This window comes from Erythrolamprus reginae, chromosome 5 (genome assembly GCF_031021105.1).
Source record: "Erythrolamprus reginae isolate rEryReg1 chromosome 5, rEryReg1.hap1, whole genome shotgun sequence".
NCBI classification, from domain to species: Eukaryota; Metazoa; Chordata; class Lepidosauria; order Squamata; family Dipsadidae; genus Erythrolamprus; species Erythrolamprus reginae.
The window spans coordinates 63,144,549-63,165,096 of NC_091954.1; the positions used below are offsets into that span (position 1 = coordinate 63,144,549).

At 39.3% G+C, this 20,548-nt stretch overlaps 1 protein-coding gene across 1 annotated transcript in view; it reads right to left on the minus strand.

Moving 5' to 3' along the window:
- Positions 1-259: 259 nt before the first annotated feature.
- NEURL1 (neuralized E3 ubiquitin protein ligase 1) overlaps positions 260-20,548 on the minus strand; it is a 74,660-nt gene continuing 54,371 nt past the window's right edge. The window contains exons 4-6 of the mRNA XM_070752817.1: positions 18,125-18,805; positions 2,673-2,819; positions 260-909 (exon numbers count right to left, since the gene is read on the minus strand). Of these exons, the coding sequence (XP_070608918.1) occupies positions 668-909; positions 2,673-2,819; positions 18,125-18,805 (1,070 nt within the window). The 3' untranslated portion in view covers positions 260-667. The remainder of the gene's footprint in view (positions 910-2,672; positions 2,820-18,124; positions 18,806-20,548) is intronic.

Genomic DNA, 20,548 nt, shown 5'->3' on the forward strand with positions numbered 1-20,548 from the left:
TAAAAGAGGAAAGTGATTAAAGATATCACGCTTCTGAGATATGAATAGCTTCTGCTTTGAACAGCTACAGAAAGTAGAATCAAAGTCTATGCTTAGCTGCTGACCCTCTGTGCACAGCACAGCATAGGAAAACCAATCCAAGCATAATCTTCCTTAGTAGCAGCATGTGCTGCATTATGATCATTTGTAGACTATGTCAGCCACTGATATGATTAGGAAAACTGTGAGGCTCTCTTGCCCATTAAAGGAGTTCTAGTACTGAAATGATTTCTCTTTATTCTACTTGTTTCCAAGCATTCATTCAGTTCACTTAACGTAACATGAAAATCAGCTTATTTCACATTATTTTCTCCTTTGATTCTTGCAACATCCAACTAGAAAGAAAGGACAGCGAAAATGCAATGGACAGTCAAGGGAAGGTAGACATGAAATCCAGCCTTTCTTGCTGGCTATACATATTAAATGTTCACAGGAGCACTTTGTTAGATGCCAAGGAAAGAAGATATTTTTAGCCCTCGAATTTCAGGTGGGAGAAGCTGTACCCACAGTTAACCACATTCAAAATTAGCTACATATTTAAAGAAGGGAACCACTTCCTCCCACCTTCCTTGTCCTGGTTAAGTTTTATGAAGGTCCTCTTCCTAGTTCCTACCTCTGTCAGGCAACTTTAAGTGCTGCGATAGGTTTTGATTATGTCCTTGATGGCACGTCTACAGATAGGACAACAGGCATTAGCCATCTTCTTGAGTTTGAGCCCACATGTATAACACAGACACATGTGTCCACAGGAGTAAATCACAGTGTCCACCATATTCTCATAGCAGATAGTACACTCATCATTCCAAGATCCTGAGATGGAAGAAGAAAGAGGGGATTCTGGCATACTGATTGGAGAGTTTGGAGCAGTACCTATAAAATAAGAGACACTTTTACTTTTTAAATCTTTAACTCTGACCAGACTTACAGTTGCCCTAATCTAGAATTTCTATGCCGATGGTTAAAATATGGAGATTATGTCCATATTTTTACAAAACTTCCAAAAAGCAGAATTTAATGAGCATAAATAGACAAACACTAAACTAGGTAGAATAGTTTAATAAAAAGAAGTGTTAAATTCTTTTATGTACCGTATTTTTCATAGTATAAGATGCACCTTAGTTTTTGGGGAGGAAAATAGGGGAAAAAATCTGCTTACCAGGTATTCATATGGCTAGCATCCTTAGTCTGGTCAGCTTCAGCACATTATTTTATCCCCTGGTTAGGGCTTTAAAAAAAATTTATTGGGAGAAAGTAACAATGAAAGAGCTTGCAAGCCAGTAAGAGCTAGGAACATCATTAGCACCTGGAAAGAAATGTTCAAAGCAAGTGGAAAAAACCCTGCAAAGACTTAGGGATTGGAAAACATTCTTCACAGAGAGTAACAATGGAAGATCTTGCAAGCCAGTAAGAGCTGTAAATATCGTTAGCACCTGGATAGGGCTGAAAAACATTTGGAGCAAATAAAGCAATGAAAAAAAAACTACAAAGACAGGGTTTGGAAAACATTCTTCATGGAGAGTAACAATGAAAGAGCTTGAAAGCTGGTAAAAGCTGTGAACATTGTTAGCACCTGGTTAGGCTGGAAAGAAACTTATTTGGAGTAAGTTAGAGCAATGAAAAAAACCTGGAAAGACTTAGGGCTTGGAAAACATTCTTTGCAAAGAATAACAATGAAAGAGCTTGCAAGATAAGAGCTGGAAAGAATGTTTGTGCTGCTGGGATTCCCCTGAGGCTCCCCTCCATGGGAAACCCCACTTCCGGATTTCCGTGTTTTTGTGATGCTGCAGGGGAATCCCAGCAGTGCAAAAATGATCATTTCACTGGCAACGGAAGTCTGGAGGTGGGGTTTCCCAGCGAGGGGAGCCTCAGTAAATTCGCAGCAATGCAAAAACACAGAGGTCCGGAGGTGGGGTTTCAAGGACTTCGGTGTTTTTGTGATGTTGCAATTTCACTGATGCTCCCTTCACTGGGAAACCCCACCTCCAGACTTCCGTTGCCAGCGAAGCACGCATTTTTGTGACGTTGGGATTCCCCTGCTGGGATTCCCCTGCAGCATCGCAAAAACACAGAAGTCCGGAGGTGGGGTTTCCCATGGAGGGGAGACCAGCAGCACAAAAATAGGCGCTTCAGCTGGCAAAAGGGGTGAATTTTGGGCTTGCATGCATTAATCGCTTTTCCATTGATTCCTATGGGAAACATTTCGTCTTACAAACCTTTCACCTTAAGAACCTCGTCCCGGAACCAATTAAGTTTGTAAGACAAGGTATAACTGTACTTCTTAGCAACCCCATTTAATGTAGTTAGAGGAAGAGGATTAAAGAAGTTGTTACTCAAAATGTTTAAATGGCACCAAAAGTCATTTTAACTGGGCCTGGGCCTCCACAGATGAGGCTCTTGGTTAATTCCATATTATTACTACATACATTTTGAATTTTTCCTTTTGTTAAAATATGATGCATTTAAATGTTGAATTCTTTGTACTTTTTGGTGGGGGAAGAATCTTAACTCCTGCTCCTTGTGTGTTGTGAGTGATCACAAAGAAAAAAAAGAATATGGCTTTTCAGTCTTACAAGATAATCAAATATTCAGAACTGGAAGACATGCAATTTGGTGCTAGGGAGAGAAATACTCACCACTGATTGAGCTGCCAAGTGGGCCAGAACCAGATATACATAGGATGGGATCAGAAACCTCATTGCAAAGAATGGAAGATGAATTGGGAGATGAGGTGGGTGAGCTTGGTGCTGATGGCCCCAGGTGTTCAGCCATGAGAGTAGAACCTGTAAAAGAGAGTGATATAATTTAGCAGTTCAAATAGCCCTGTTATGCTATAATTGTGTACTGCACAATGTGTACTGAAAAGTTTGTTGATTTTCTTTGAGCCAGTGCTAGTGCTACATCTCACTTTGATAAAACACAAAAAAATTATGACCTTTTTATGATTAAAAAAGGGAGGTAGGGAAGTTCCATAATAAAATAAGTTAAAAAATGAATTCATGCAATTGATAGGACACAATATTGGCTTTAGAACACAGGGTTCCAAAACACTGACCTAATTATTCTGGAAGCAGATAATATATAAGTACATGGCAGGTAGGTGGAGAGTTTATTCCCCTCTCATCTCTGCTCTTGCTATTTGATTAAAGAGAACTTTATGAAATTAACATAGTATGCTAAAAGTCTGGTGTGTGAAGTGAGAACAAAAATAGATCTCTCTGTGTGTGTAAGAGAAAGGGAGAGAGGGAGGAAGAAAATAAGACAGAAAACAGCCAGAACCAAATACTGTATCTGCATTTTATTTGCTCTAGGTTTTATAGTCCTTTTGGTCTATATTTATATAACCTTTAGCTACTTTCACATGCTAACTTTCAATGAACAGAATGACAAATGGCAAAATATTATTCATCAATAAATCATATAGTTAGCATATTAATCTCTCAAATTCATCAAAGTCTCCAATCAAAGATAACCCTGCTCGTAGTCAATAGGAATGTTTTCTGCATGAGGAACCATTGGGAGATTATGACAGAGAAAGACAGAGAAAGAGAGAAAGAGAGAGAGAAAGAAAGAGAGAGAGAGAGAGAGATGGGGAGGGAGGGAGGGAAAAGAAAGAGAGAAAGGAAGAAGAGAAAGGAAGCACCACAAATCCTGCCACTAGATGTGGCTTCAGAAGATACTTTGAAACACACCACAGCAATTTAGGGCTGGAAGATAGCTCAGAGGTCATCTAGTCCAACCCTGTGCTGAGCAGGAAACCTTACATTGTCAGGATTATCTAACAGAGAAGAAAATTGCCATAAAAGAGAAGGAATTTACTAGTACAAGGCTGCCATGCAGAGGAAGGCAGAGATAGTCCTTGATTTATGATCACAATTGAGCCCAAAATTTTGGTTGCTAAGCAAGAGCATTGTTAAGTGAATTTCACCACATTTTACCGAATCCATGACATTTCCTGGCTGTAACAGTCATGTGCAAGCTAAGGAAGAACATCTGAAAACATGTGCAATGTTCCAATGTACAAATGTTATGGCTAAATGTGTGGCAGAAAGTAGACACTAGGTGTGTTTTTCCAAATGCAGTAAGTGAGGTTGAATGTGTATAGTTTCAGAAGAGCTGTGTGTGTGTGTGTATACATATACAGTATATACAGTAGATAATGTATATTTTGTATGTAGTATATATCCATATATATGTAGTATATATCCATATATATATATAATCCTATATATATATATATAGGATTATATAGTATATTTTGGATGTGCAGTACAGTGGAACCCCGACATAAGAGCTGCTCTACTTAAGAGCAACTCGAGATAAGAGCTGGGAGGGGAGAGATATTTTTGTTCTACTTACAAGCCCAAATTCGAGATACAAGCGCCAAGGAGCTGTCTCCTGAAGCCAAACGCTAACTTCCGCGTTCGGCTTCAGGAGACAGCTGCGAAGCGGCGCGCGTGTTTTAAAAGGTTGCAGCCGGCCTGGGGGGCTCGGGGGGGTGCTTGCAGCTTTCTTTCTTGCTCTTTTTCTTTCTCTCTTTTACCTTCCCTTCCTCTATTTCTTCTTTTCTTTCTCCTTCCCACCTTCTTCCCTCCCTCCCTCCCTTCACTCATTCCTCTCTTACTCTCCCCTTTCATAAGTTTCCTTGCTTCCTTCCTCTGTTCCTGTCCCTTCCCCCTTTCTTTCTTTCTTTCTTTCTTTCTTGCTCTTTTTCTTTCTCTCTTTTACCTTCCCTTCCTCTATTTCTTCTTTTCTTTCTCCTTCCCACCTTCTTCCCTCCCTCCCTCCCTTCACTCATTCCTCTCTTACTCTCCCCTTTCATAAGTTTCCTTGCTTCCTTCCTCTGTTCCTGTCCCTTCCCTCTTTCCTTCCTTCCTTCCCACCCTCCGTCCATTCATTCACCCATTCCTCTCTTGATCGCTTAAAGCCGGTCCCTGGTGCAAAAAGGGTTGGGGACCTCTGTCCTACAGGATTGGGTGGCAGAGAAGTTGAACATATGTAAATTTAAAAGTTTAAGAAAGTTTACAAGTTAAGTGAAAGAAACTTCATTATTCATTTATATGTACATGTACATTTCTTCATTAAAAACATGTCTTTCTGCATAATTTAGACTAACTTTGTGAGTTTTTTGAGGGCTGGAACCAATTAAAATTATTTACATTAATTCCTATGGGGAAAAGTCGTTCGAGATAAGAGCTGCTCGACTTAAGAGCCCAGGTCCGGAACGAATTAAACTCGTATCTCGAGGTACCACTGTAGTAGTAAATAAAGAGGGAAATTATATCTCATTGAGGCCTTTGAGATGAGGAGAGCTCAGGCACCATAATCTTAACACTAAACCTGTTGTGGTTCAGCCTGAGGCTGCTCAGGGACTGGCTGTGTCTCTGCTGGCTCCATGCCCGGAGGAGGATGACAGTGAAGAGGAGGGGGCTGAACAGTCGGACGGGGGAGAGGAAAGTCAGGAATGGGACGAAGGAGAACAGCATGAGAGCCCTGGGGGGGGGGCTCTCCCCAGCCAGTAGCTTGGAGTCATTAGGTGATGAAGCACAAGCCGTCATTGACATGCGACAGAGACGTTCAGATCAAAGAAAGGAGCAATTAAAGAAGTATTATCAGCACTGAATTAGGAACAGCTGGGCTTGGGTGTGGTCCTCCTTAGCAGGGTTTAAAAGGCAGGCAAGCCCTTGAAGCCATGTGGAGTGTTATCAGTGGGAGTTACGGTGTCCTGCTTTGTTCTCGGCGTCTCTGTTCCTGGCTTGTGGCCCAGCAGTTTGGAAGACCCGTGGGAGGTGTAGGTCTGCTATCTACAGCCTCGTCTTGGCAGCAAGAATCCTGTATTGCTGCATGGACTTTTGCCTTCGTGGATATATTTGAAGATACAGCATTTTCCTGTTTGTAAGGACATTTTCTGTTACCTGTGTTTTTCTTGAATTTTATAAACTACCTTTGCCTTTTACCGGTGTGTCTGGCTTCTCTTTTTGGCTTCCGGAGTGGCCTAGACAGGCTTCCGGAGTGACCTAGACAGAACAAAACCTTGACATGATGTCAAGTTGGCCACGCCCACCCAGTCACAAGATCACCAATTCATTCCACCCAGTCACATGAACGTAAAGACACTCTTACACAGTCACATGACTGCCAAGCTACTCCTACCCAGTCACATGACCATGAAGCCATACCCACCATCACAATAAGCCATGCCAGAATCAGTAGTAAAAAAATTTAGAACCCACCCCTGATCAGATGGATATTTCTTTCCACACCATGTTTAACTTTCTTCTAGTTTTTGACTTTGTGTAAGTCAGACAAAGATTACAATCACTATTCAACTGGAATTTCATTAGTAACAACTGGAGCAAAGATTAGAGAGCTGCAGGCCTGTCTTCCCAGTTAAAAGTGCCTAACTACCATTCATGTGAAAGTCAATTACAAGTTTGAAAACAGATATTACAAACGTAGCCTGGACAAGATTCCAAAGGATTAACTCTGTATTTACTGAAATAAAACCACACATCTATGTTATCTATAACCTATATTCATTGATGTGAATATCACTTTACCTTTAAAAATAATTCATTCCTTCTGATGACAATACTTATACTTCGCCCATCACAAAATGATTTGCAATTGTTTTTCTTAATATACACTTGTGAATTAAAAGCTAGCAAAATTACACACCAATGTGGAATTTACAGCTTCAGTTATATTCCACAATGTCTTTTATCAATCAGTAAACACTTAAATATCCAAATCATATTCACAAGTCAGTTCTTCAGAAACGGATCTCACAATAATAAACTGACTTTATGGGTTATTCTTTGTCAAGTGGACCAGGTGTCCACTTGACATTTTTGCAACCATCACAAGAACAACATATATGATGGAAAAAACATGCTCTTTCTAATGAAACAAAAATGAAGATGATTGAACGTGAGAAAACAGACAGCTCTGTTTCATTACCTCCAATCTTCTTTATTAGAAAGAGCAAGGTTTTTTTTCTATTCCTCTCTGTTTTCTCACCTTCAATCATCTTCATTTTTTTTTTAAAAGAGCATGTTTTTTTCTATCATATATGTTGTTTTTGTGATGGTTTCTTTTCAAATAAGGCTTCAATTTCAACTGGTCCACTTGACAAAGAATTATCCTTACAGTAACTATTTCAACTCTTTTACTTGATGTAGCACAAAAATATCCCTTCATTTTAATTTTACAATTTTAAAAGTGAAAGCAGTAGAGAAAAGGCAATAAAATCAATAAAGCGACTCAAAATGCCAAGATCACTGAAGACAATGTTCTGAAAAAAGTCAGCTGTTTCTAATAGACCATTCACTAACAACAAATGTTGGACAATCCGGGCAGTGCTTGACTATTTTCTTTTGGCAGTCACTGTTGCTCTGCTTTTGTAGATAATTTTAAAATGTTAAATGTTAACTGATTACCATCAGTTCAATAATGAGAAAGAGGAAAGGAATGGGGAGACAATAGCCTCTAGCTTAAAATATGAGACAGAGTAACTATTTCCCACCAAATTCACAAGCAGACTCTTTTCATTTGCAGGCAAATGTTGATCTATTCTAGATTATACATTCCCTGAACCTTGCATTGCCCCAATTGAAAAGAAAGAACTTGCCCAACATGGCTTGATAGATGGCATTTCATTATCAACATGGTTATTATTTTTAAAGATTAATTCAGTCCATGAATGAGACACATTAAAGGTAATCTTTAATTATGCTGACCCTAAGGCAGCATCTCACACTTATTCCAATAAGAATAAGTTCCAAACAAAACTTCCGCAAGTATAAAATCTGACTTTGCCATTTTTTTGATAGTGACTTGAAAAAAGGCAAGTGATTTATTTATTTATTAAATTTATTGGCCGCCCTTCTCCTTGCGACTCAGGACGGCTTACAGCTCACGGCATGCTGAACTAATACGGGAGTACCTAGGTATGCCCAACATAGCTCTCACATTTGACTAACTTGAAGTCTCTGAATGTTCTCCAAGGGTAGCCCCAAGTAGAGCACATTGCAGTAATCAAGCCTCAAGGTGATGAGGGCATGAGTCACTGTGAGAAGAGACTCCCTATCCAAATAGACCCACAACTGGTGCACCAGGTGGACCTGGGCGAAAGTTCCCCCAGCCGAGGGATGTTGCTCTAACCTCAGCTGTGGATCTAGGAGGACTCCCAAGTTGTGGATCCACTCAGAAGAAGTCAAAATTCCCTCCAATTGATGGATGGACAGGTGGCATTGTCCTTGGGAGGCAAAACCCAGTCACTCAGTCTTGTCAGGGTTGAGCTTGTTGGTGCACATCCAGAACTTCAAAGCCTCCAAGCACCAGCACATCACTTCAATCACTGAATTGGCATGGTGTAGAAACGTATAGCTGAGTGTTGTCAGCCTACTGATGAAACTCTCCCCATGCTGACAGATGATCTCACCCAATGGTTTCATGTGGATATTAAACAGTAGGGGGAGAGAGAACTGACCCGAGACACCCCACAAAGAAGGAGCCTAGGAGATGATCTCTGTTCCCCTACCAACACTGCGTCTGACTGGAGAGGTAGGAGGAGAACCACTGCAGAACGGTGCCCCCCACTCCCAACCCCTCCAGTCAGCGCAGAAGGATACCATGGTTGATAGTATTGAAAGCCACTGAGAGGTCAAGTAGCACCAGGATAAAAGAAAAACCTCTAACCAGGGCCTGCCAGAGATCAACCATCAGCATGACCAAAGCAGTTTCAGTGCTGTAATTGTGTCTGAAACCAGACGGATAAGGGTCTAGATCGGCTTCATCCAAGGACGATAGGAGTTGGAGGTCCATGGCCTTTTCAACAACCTTCCCTGGATGGTAGTTGTTTAAAATAGCCGGATCCAGGGAGGCTTCTTGAGGAGGGGGCTTACAATTAGCTCCTTTAATGGAGCCAGAAAGGACTCCTCCCTCAGAGGAGCATTGACAATCGCCTGGAACCAGCTTCATGTAGCCACCTTACTTGCTGCATAACTAGCCAGGAGGGACACAAGTCCAATAAAGATGGATCAGCAATAGAGACACAGATGTCTCAGCGGTATAGTTTTCTGCAAAACTCACAGATGGGCAGAGATTATTCCAACTAGATAGTGGAAAAGGTCCTTGTCCTTGGAGTACACTCAGGTTTGTCATATTCAGATTACTAAGATGTGATGCCAACAAATTTGTGAAAGCCACATATTGTGCAGTTTTGGGTTCATTTTCCTGTTGTAGGCAGCAAATGTGGAAGGGAAGACTGTACTGCACAGAGGTCAAACTTGCAGGCAGCAGGCCGAATGCATCACGGGCTGGCCACGCCCATCCCCATTTTAGTGAAGGGGGAAAAGTCATGTTAAGTTTTTGATGGCAATGTGATGTCGCAAGTTTGACCCCCCTGCTGTATTGAAAGAAAAGGATTAAATTCCTCTCCTCCCAATACAAATTCATTATGAAGAAATCTGCACCATCACTTGTTAGGCAAATTTGTAACCAAATTTCATGAGATAATGATAAATATATCTATATTTGCACTGAAATTATGAAAGCTATTGCAATTTTTTTAAAAAAACAGCATAAATTGACAACTTATATTCAAGAAATCTCATCTTGCTTGTTTTAAAGCAAAACCTGCACTCACCCAAAGCTATGTAACAGATTTTAAATGTTTCAAAATGAGTCAGAAAATCTCATTCCAGATACATAACGTTTTCAACCAAAGATGTACGTGAGATTAGTTATCATGTCAACTTTCTGAAGCAGTTCCAATTAACACATGATACGACACAGTGGTTTGGTTTTTAACCCTGGTTTATTGAACAAGCATAAGTTCAAGTAGAAGAAAAGGTTGCACACCAACTTCAGGCATCTACTATGTTGACCTCATAGTGTATAATGCAGAAAGGAAATAATGATCTCAACTCCTAATTTTATGCAGCTATTGTCACACATCAAGCATTTAAAACATAGGGCATTGCCAGACAATGCTTATTTTTCTGCTATAGCAATGCTCTTTACTTTGGAGGCTTTCAAAAATTTGCAAAAATGGCTTAGGGTGGTTATCTAAAATGAACTATGAAGTTATTCTAACCATACTAACCTATCCAGGAGATTTGGGGAATTCCTACAGTATCGCAACAGGATGCTCATCTCATCATAATCTCCAACATAACAGTTTCCTTACTGCTTTTAAGCAATTTCTCTTCTGTCCCTATCAGCATCATGGAATGGTTTTCTGTAGTCCTATTCATAGTCCTGTATAAACAAGGCTGAGTTCCCTCCAGCAAGTGTTATCCAAATGTTCTGGACCTGCCACACTTACTCCCTATCCTTGCCTTTCTACCTCACACAATATATTCAGATGAAAAGAATTAAACTGTATACTGTAAACATTGTAGCAAGAGGCAGACTTCATCAGAATTAATGTATACACAACAAAGAGTAAGACTAAACAGCAGCTCCAAATGTTGAACCAAAAATATGTAACCAAAAGTCTTCCAAATCACGTCTGACCTAAATGAGATAACATTTGACAAGTCTTTATTTAATTTTCCACAATAATTCCAATGAATAAGATATTTTTAGAAATTAAAATGATAATTCTACTCAGATTTAAGGTATAAATAGTGTTAATTATCTTTTTTCATTATGACTGTTTGCATAATAGTTGTTATATATGACTAAAATAGTCTGGTATTTATAAGCTAATGATAAGAACATTTTTCATCCGTGTAACAACAACTACTGACCATTTATGAATGCTCTGCTGTCCACAAAGTAATGATGGCTTATACCATTAACTAAAGCTTATTCCATAGCAAGTATGTACAGGACAGACTAAGACCTCTGGAGTATCACAAATGAAGAGATCTACTTTTTTAAAAAATGCATCAGGCATGGCAGTTTAATAATTTTCCAATTTAGCTGAGGTTCACATTGTTTGTTTGTTTGTTTGTTTGTTTGTTTGTTTATTTATTTATTTATTTATTTATTTATTTATTTATTTATTTATTTATTTATTTATTTATTTATTTATTTATTTATTTATTTATTCCAATACACAATTAGGGTTTTAGTGGGTATATATTTATATACACATAGTAAAATACATGATGAAGGTTATAGAGGAGATACTCATAGTAAAATACAGTAGTCCCTCACCTATCGCTGGTGTTACCTTCCAGACCTGGCCGCAATAGGTGAAATCTGCAATGGGGAATTTATCAACTGATAGTACTTATTTAAGTATTTATATTGTAATTGTTTGGTAACTTTTCATTGTTTTAAGTGTTTATAAACCCTTCCCACACAGTATTTATTTTAGATACAGCATTTAAATACAGTATTTACAATTTTAGATATATATATATTTTTTAAACATGCCGATCGAGTTCGGTGGGCTGTTTAAATCTGCCGATCGACTTCCCCAGAAACCCGCGATGAAGTGAAGCCGCAGTAGGTGAAGCGCGGTATAGCGAGGGACTACTGTATATTTAAGAAATAATAGAAAAGAAGATATAGTAATAGAACATATCAATGAAAGAATAGAAGAGATATAGGAATAGAAGAAAGGAATAGGACAGGGGACGGAAGGCACTCTAGTGCACTTGTATTCGCCCCTTACTGACCTCTTAGGAATCTGGATAGGTCAACCATAGATAATCTAAGGGCAAAGTGTTGGGGGTTGGGGGATGACACTATGGAGTCCGGTAATGAGTTCCACGCTTCGACAACTCGGTTACTGAAGTCGTATTTTTTACAGTCAAGTTTGGAGCTGTTAATATTAAGTTTAAATCATTGTCTGAGAATTCTAGGAAATGCAGTCCTAATACTTCAATATAATGGCAGCTTGGGTGCAGTTTCAAAAATCTTTGATTTCACAAGTACACAAAGAGTGGTTTGTTTTTTGGTGTGGGTTTTTTTTGGTAGGGGAGGTAGATGAACAAAGTAGAAATGTAAACATAATAAAAATGTGTTATTGTATTGCACACTTTGCTGGAAGTACAAACTTGGCAGTTATTACAAAGTTTAGTCTATTCTGTCACTCTTGTAAGAAAGCAAAAGAAAAGTCAACCAACTTTGGTATTCATGGAAGAAATAGATACACATTTTATGTCCTGCTAGTTACAAATAAATTCAGAAAGATGATAAATCGCTCTGTATCCAATTTATTCTATACAAGCATAAGATGTTAGGAACACTAAGAGAACAAGTTCACTAATTAGCAACGTTCTGTTTCACCCAAGGCTATTTTATTATCCTGAGTCTGAAAGATATTCACTTCTACTCTCACAGAGATACAAAAGTTAAATTTTATATACTGCTTGAACATTTCTTTATTGTAACTTACGATTTTTATTATTAACTATAATAATATTTCATCAGCTTTCAGGTCTACTCCACTTATATGCCTGTGACTTGGTGATGGGAAGGAAGAGAAGGACCCCCTGTATTTATTTCCTCTTCTTGGCTGGGAGAAATGTACAGGGGTCTTTCATCAACTGCTATCTATATAAATACTTGGATCAAGCATTAAAAGCTGGAAGCTGGAAGAGGATTATCTATTTGCAGAAGCTTTCCAGGGCTTCCAAAGGGGGCTGTTGCAACCTGCCTTAACCCAACTATCTAATCTATACTGAAGAGTAGAGTCAGAAAAAGACCTTCCTGACATTTTATGGAAATGAGATATTCACGCCAAATATCTACTTGTCTCTGAGTTATGCTTCACAATTATATTATGGTTCCAATCAGATTGAATGATAATAACTAAAGAAGAATTGCAGGTGAAAACAGGCTCTATTCATACCTGATACAAAGCACTTCTGGAATCATAGCACTCCCTGGTAGGAATGCTCCTGATTCCAACTAATCAAGATATCCTTGCAATGTACAGACTTATCCAGGACAACCAGTTACGACATGCAGCTCATTGCTTAGAACTACAGCTGGACTGTATCCATTTTATTGGAATCACAGATAACATCAAGAGAGAAATGAATAATCATATGAAAACGTCATCCAAGGAAGAAGTTATGAATCATGGTATCTTTGAGAATCTCTGAAAAAGATAACTTGGGAATCTCAAGTTCAGATTATGCAGTAAAATAATTATTTCGTTATTTCAATTCCATCACTTACTATGTTCAAATGTATGCTCAAATACATTTCTGAATGCATGATTTAAAATGAACTTCAGTTTGAACCAGCTTTCTTTTGCTCCCTATTTTCTATTAACACTATTAATGATTATTCCAGACTAAAACAAGTGGATATGATTTGTAAAAGCACCTTAACGAATTTAAAAAAAATACAGTATAGATAACAATAAACTTCTAAGATTTTTCAGAAGATAGATAGGTCTCTGCAAAGGAAATATTCCATTGTCACAAGGACAAAGCAACTTCAAATTTAATATTACTTTAAATGATACTGTCACCAAAGACTAATTGAGGGCACTGCATAATGTCTAATGTATAGTATGTCACAGAAGTGATACACTCACATTTTGTAAATATTTAAGTATATCTTTTGATACGACAACACTGAAGAAATGACACTTGGTTACAATGTAAAGTAGTGAGTATACAGCTTGTATAACAGTGTAAATGTCCTGTCCCCTCAAAAGAATGCAACACACAGCCATTAATGTCTAAACTGTTGGCAACAAAACTGAGTACATTTTTAAGTTATAATGTCCAAATGGGGCTCAAGTAGCCATTTTCCCTCCCTGGAGTCATGTGACTCATTAGTGGTACAAGGTCTCAGGTGTGAAGGGGGAGCAGGTATGTTAAATTTGGTGTTCACTCTCTCATTCTCTTATACTGGTCACTGGAAGTTCACCATAGCACCTCACGGCAATGAACTCTCTGAAGATCTGAAAAAACAAACTGTTGCTCTACATAAAGATGGACTACCAGGGATAGGTAAAGTTAGCTCTTCTATGACTTATGGACTTCAACTCCCAGAATTCCTGAACTTATCTTGCTAGCTCAGGAATTCTGGGAGTTGAAGTCCACATGTCATAGAAGAGCCAACTTTGCCTACTCGTTGCCCAGGCCAGTCTCTAAAGGGACGAGATCATGGTAATAGCAATAGCATTTAGACTTATATACCACTTCATAGTGCTTTATAACCTTCTCTAAGCTATTTAGAGAGTAAGCATATTGCCCCCAACAATCTGAGTCCTCATTTTACCGACCTTGGAAAGATGGAAGATGAGTCAACATCGAGCCTACTGAGATTCAATCGGCCAAACTGCTGGCAGCTGGTGATCAGCAGAAGTACTTTGCAGTACTGCACTCTAACCACTGCGCTCTATAATGAAGTCTATAATGACCCCAAATACACCTCCAAAATGACAACTGCTTTGCTAAAGAAGCTGAGGGTAAAGGTGATGGATTGGCTAAGCATGTATCCAGACCTAAATCCTATTGAGCATTTGTGGAGCATTCTGAAACAGAAGGTGGAGATGCGCAAGGCTTCTAACATCCACCAGCTTTGTGATGTTATCAGGGAGGAGTAGAAGAGGATTCCAGTGGCAATCGGTGAAGCTCTGATGAACTCTATGCCCAAGAGGGTGAAGGCAGTGCTGGAAAATAATGATGGTCATACAAAATATTGACACATTTTCACTTAGGGATGTACTCACTTTTGTTGCCAGCAGTTGAGACATTAATGGCTGTGTGTTGCGTTGTTTTGAGGGGACAGGACATTTACACTGTTATACAAGCTGTATGCTCACTACTTTACATTGTAGCCAAGTGTCATTTCTTCAGTGTCGTCACATCAAAATATATACAGTGGTACCTCATGATATGAACTTAATTGGTTCAAGGAGGAGGTTCGTAAGGTGAAAAGTTCATAAGATGAAACAATGTTTCCCATAGGAATCAATGTAAAAGCAAATAATGCGTGCAAATCCTTCAGGAAAATCCCAAACTTAAGAAGGGAGGTGAACAGAGGGCAGGGAGGAGCAGCTAAATGGGGCGGGTGGAAGAAGCAAGGCTAGGCTAAAGGGTGAGTGGGAAGGAAGAAAGGCAAGAGGGGCGCCCCTCCCTTTTCTTTCTTCAAAAGACACCCTTTCAGTGCCTGTGCAAGCACGCTGTTCTCCTACTTTTAAAAATGCAAACTCTTTCCCCCTCCAAGCCGCCCCTCCCTTTTCTTTCTTCAAAAAAAGGGGGGGAAAAGAAACCCCTTCATCCCAGCAGCAGTGGCTTGGGTTCGTAAGGTGAAAATAGTTCGGAAGAAGAGGCAAAAAAATTGTAAACACCAGGTTCGTATCTCGAAAAGTTCATTAGAAGAGGCATTCGTAAGATGAGGTACCACTGTACTTCAATATTTACAAAATGTGAGGGGGTATACTCACTTCTGCTACATACTGTGTATTGGTAATGAAATTTGAAGATTAAATTTATTAGAAATATCTATATCTTCAAATTATCATTACTAACATGCAAAGGAAAAAAGTAATATGAACCTGATGGATGGGGTCAGTCAGTATTTCACACATCTGGCTATTTCCTTTCTAAGATATACCAAAGGCAGATGACATATGCCAGAATCCTATTCTCTGAAAGCTACTTCAAAATGAATTTCCACCAAATCCCTTGCGATTGCCTCAAAAGATGGATCTACTAAATTTCTATCTCTTTAACAAATCCCTTTTTCCATAATGTCAATTAGAACATGGAACCTAGGTTCCTATAACCTAGAGAAGGCATCTGAAAGAAAATGTGAGATAAAGATTTTAATTAAAAACATTTCATGTTCACTCGAAACAGAATACCTTACAAAAATAGACTAACTATTCTGGATCTTGAAAGCTTAGAACTGCGGCGCCTAAAACACAATTTAAGTATTGCCCACAAGATCATATGCTGCAACGTCCTTCCGGTCAACGACTACTTCAGCTTCAACAGCAACAACACAAGAGCACGCAACAGATTCAAACTTAATATTAACCGCTCCAAACTTGACTGTAAAAAATATGACTTTAACAATCGAGTTGTCGAAGCGTGGAACTCATTGCCGGACTCAGTGGTGTCAGCCCCCAGCACCCAACATTTCTCCCTTAGACTATCCACGATTGACCTCTCCAGGTTCCTAAGAGGCCAGTAAGGGGCGTACATAAGTGCACTGGTGTGCCTATCGTCCCCTGTCCAATTGTCTTTCCTTATCTCATATATCATATATTTTCTCTCCTTCCCTTCTCCTTCTCTTCTTTCTTACTTTCTATCTTTATATATATTACTTAATGTCTATTTTCTTTCATGTGTATTGTATATTGGACAAAGAATAAATAAATAAAAAATAATAAAAATGTTTTGCACCAAACTCTCCTTGTGATGTAGCCCTTCTAATCTGCTGTTTAAAAGAGCCAGTTACAATCTTGAATGGGAGATTTTAAAAGAAATGTGGCTGTTTCAGTGATAAAGCATAGCAGTATGCCTGTGATTGTCTAGCGAACATTTTAAAACACTCCAGCTACAATACATATGGAGAAGAGTTGATATATGTGCTTAGCAGGACAGGCTCTGCAAATAGATCTAATAAGCTGTTTGAAGTCTACAGTGTCCTTTTAGAAAAAAGCATCTGCCACAAATAACAATTTCCATCCTTGTACAACTGAGCAGAAGCCTTTCATGGTCTGTTCTCTTTCTTATTAACTCTTCCAGTTTCTCAGTCCTCTGGAGCAGGGGTCTCCAATAGTGTTGGGTGAACCGAACCTGCAAAGTTCGGGTGCATGCTGAACTTTGCAGTGTTCGGCATGCCGAACCTCAACTTTTAAAAAAGTTCGGGTAAAGTTCAGGTTCGGGATTCGGCGAACACCACGAAATGCCGCCGCCCGGGAGGAGAGTGGGGAATCCCATCGTGGGATTTCCCACCTCCTTTTGCTTGCAGCACCGCAAGCAAAAGGAGGTGGGGAATCTCACGAAGGGATTCCGGGGGCGGGGCTTTGACGTCACGGAGACTCCTTCCTCCCCATTTTGGACGGTCAGGAAGTAGTCTCTGTGACGTCAAAGCCCCGCCCCTGGAATCCCTTCATGGGATTCCCCACCTACTTTTGTTTGCAGCGCTGCTGTGGCATCCTTTTCTGTTTATTTTTACAGAAATGGATGCTGCAGTGGCTTGCTGCTGCTCGGGTTCAGGTTCGGCGAACTCACCCGAACTTCACGGCAAAATTCAGGTGAGTTCACCAAACCCAAACTTTATTGGGTTCGCCCAACACTAGTCTTCAACCTTGGCAACTTTAAGCCTTGTGGAATTCAACTCTTTGCTAGCTGAGGAATTCTGGGAGTTGAAGTCCACAAAGCTTAAAGTTGCCATGGTTGGAGATCCCTTCACTTGAGCACATATCTGGAGCACATATCCCTCTGGATTTTGTCTAAAATGTTGTATATATTATTGCTATATATATTTACAAGACTTGAAACAAATGGGATAACCCAGATTTAGTGAATACTATGCAGCACTGCAATCTTTTTCTGTGATACACAACCTTTCATCAGATGGCATATTTGTAAAAAAAAAATAAAGTAGACAAGAATCAAAATCTATAGTTTAAGCCAGTGCTAGATCTAACATACGTCTTAGAAACAACTTCAGTACATAGTCATTATATTCCTTTGGCTAAAAGTAACTTTAACCTTCTTAGACCTGTAGATACATTTGGAAATTTGAGAAACTGCAATAGGACCAATCAGAAAATTGGTACAATGCAAATGAATATTATCATAAATCATAGAAATCATTTCTTTAAGTCTTATTCCTTATCACTTGTATGTAAATTGGGGTCTTTATCAAATGTTTTTAGTAGATTTTTATTGATATTGGAAAAGAAAGACTGTAAAGTGATTTTGATGTCAAAATAAATAATTAGTATCTTTTCCATCTGCTGAATCAAAGATTCAAATTTGGCTGAAACTGAAAAGACTGGAAAACAAATTTCAGTCTTCTCATTCTAACACAACTCATAATCTAAATAACTTTTTCTTTGCTGCACAATACAATATTTTAGTGCTTCTGGTCATTTAATTTGCCGAAAAAATAAAAGCATGGATATAAGAAGAGACAAACATACCTAGGACACGAATTTGCATCACTGCTCCATGTAAACCAAAGAACATCCATAATGGTTGGGAACAATCCACGCATACTTGCATGCCTGCACTTGCTCCATTATGACTCAAGTGCAGTTCTCCTTCCGAATTCACCATGAATCCCAAGATGTCTCCACTCTGGAGAGGCACCAGCACTTTACAAACTGCCCAGAACTCTTTTCGATCAACTAAAGACTCTGGGTTATAAGGGAGGTCACTAGGTCTCAGGGTGCTAGGATCACAAGTGGTTACCCCGTATGACAGTGTCCCAGTACGCGAAGTGTTGGATTTGTTGATTTTGACAAATATAGTCTCATTGATTCTAAGCGGTCTGCTGGTGAAAACCAAAGTTCTCTCATCTCGAGCATGGTCCAGACGGGCCACCGTCTGGTCATCCAGAATTTTAATGTGGGCTCCCCTGAGTTGATGGAAGCGGAGATCGCTTTCAAGTTGAGATGGGAGGAGGTGGGAATGCTGAGAGTTGAGGGAATTCTGTGGAATAGGACACATGGCAGTCATGCCTTGGAAACTGTCCTCCTGCAAGTTGAGATCACAAAGGCTTACTGATAGACGGGTGTCCTCCGTCTCTCTGCGCAATGAGGGTCGGCGGATAGCTGTGAAAGATCTCGGACGGAGACAATCAGGAGGAATAATTTCGCTATCTGAAATTAAGAGAAGGAAAAAATAACCCAAGATGAGCAAAGTAATTCAGTTTTTTTTAATCAGTTGTTCAAAACAGGAATGCAATATCTTGCTTTCTTTTAATGCCACAATGCATATAATAATTTCTTGTAAACATTTTGGTCACTCTTCTGCATAAACTCTCAAACAGAAATAGAATTGCTGAAATAGAAGACAACATTGGGAGAGAATAAGTAGGCTCCAGTGTGAAACCTCTAAGAAGATTGCTGCACAGTCCTGAAAGCTATGCTTTGAATTTGTTCTTAGAACTAGCTTCACTGATAGGGTAACAAGAATATTTGAATAAATAGTTGGATTTTAAAAAGGTTTTAAGAAAAGGAGGACATGTCTTAATCCCAATAGCATAGGAAATGTGGACTCAGGTCTTACTTTATTGGTTTGTTTATGGCCTTTGTTATTAGTTCAATCCATTTATTTATTTATTCAAATATGCCATCCACATTAAATTAGTTAAAAATTGACAAAAATGAAAAAAAGATCAATCCATTAATAGATAGATAGATAATAATACAAATAAATTAACTGTAATAAATATGTTAAATAAATAAGACTTTCATGGTACAATTCATTCATTCAATCAATCTTTCTGGAAGTGTCAGTTCTTACAAAGGAATTTAGAACTAACCTTAGAGAAGGTATAAGAGATATGATAAAGAAGGAAGCAGTCATTGTGGCAGAACCTTCACAAGGGATTAAATCAGGGTGAAATCCAATAGGTTCTGACACGTTCTGGAGAACCAGTAGTAAAAATTTTGAGTAGTTCATAGAACCAGCAAATACCATTTCTGGCTGGCCCCAGAATGTGGTGGTAATGGAGATTTTGCAGCATTCTTCTCCTGGAGTGAGGAGGGAATGGAGATTTTGCCATATCCTTCCCCTGCTACACCCACTTGTTCAGTATAAGATAAAAACTTTTAAGATGCTGCTACTATACCCTACAATAAACATTCAAGGTGATGCTGCTATAGCCTACAACAATAAAGTAACATTGAAGCAGATGCGGAATAACGATGCGGGTGGGTGTTCGCTCTGTCGTCGTCGGGGCGAAAAGGAGGCCCAAACCCTGCACAGCCCTTTTTATAGGGCTGGCAGGCTCCGCCCCCGACGATGTCATCGGCTACAGCCGATGTTACCTAAAATGGCCGGGATCTCGCGAAATCTCACGAGATCCCGGCCTCACAAAATGGCAGCTTTGCCGAAGAGCCGTGTCTCCCTGGCCCTGCAGCAAATCCGGGCTGGGGAGTGAAGCACCGGCCGGGCATTCTTGGAATTCACATGTAAAGAAATGTTCTGGATCAGCTTTAACCTAACATGCTTGGGGCCACAAGATTACGTGAAGTGTTAATACCACTTTATAATGCCTTGGTAAGGCCACTCTTGGAATACTGTATTCAGTTTTGGTTTCCACAATGCAAAAAGGATGTTGAGACTCTAGAAAGAGTAAGAGAAGAGCAACAAAGATGATTAAGGGACTCAAGGGTAAAACATATGAAGAACAATTGCAGGAACTGGTTATGTATCTCCAGAAGTTGTGAATGCTCCAACATTAGTCTGAAGCAGTGTAGGGTTTCCTGCCTAAACAGGGTGTTGGACTAGAAGATGTCCAAGGTCCCTTCCAACACTATTATTATTGTTATAAGTACAAAACTGAACATGTTCGATCAGTAAAACCTTCTGAAATATCTACCAGAATTCTACTGCTT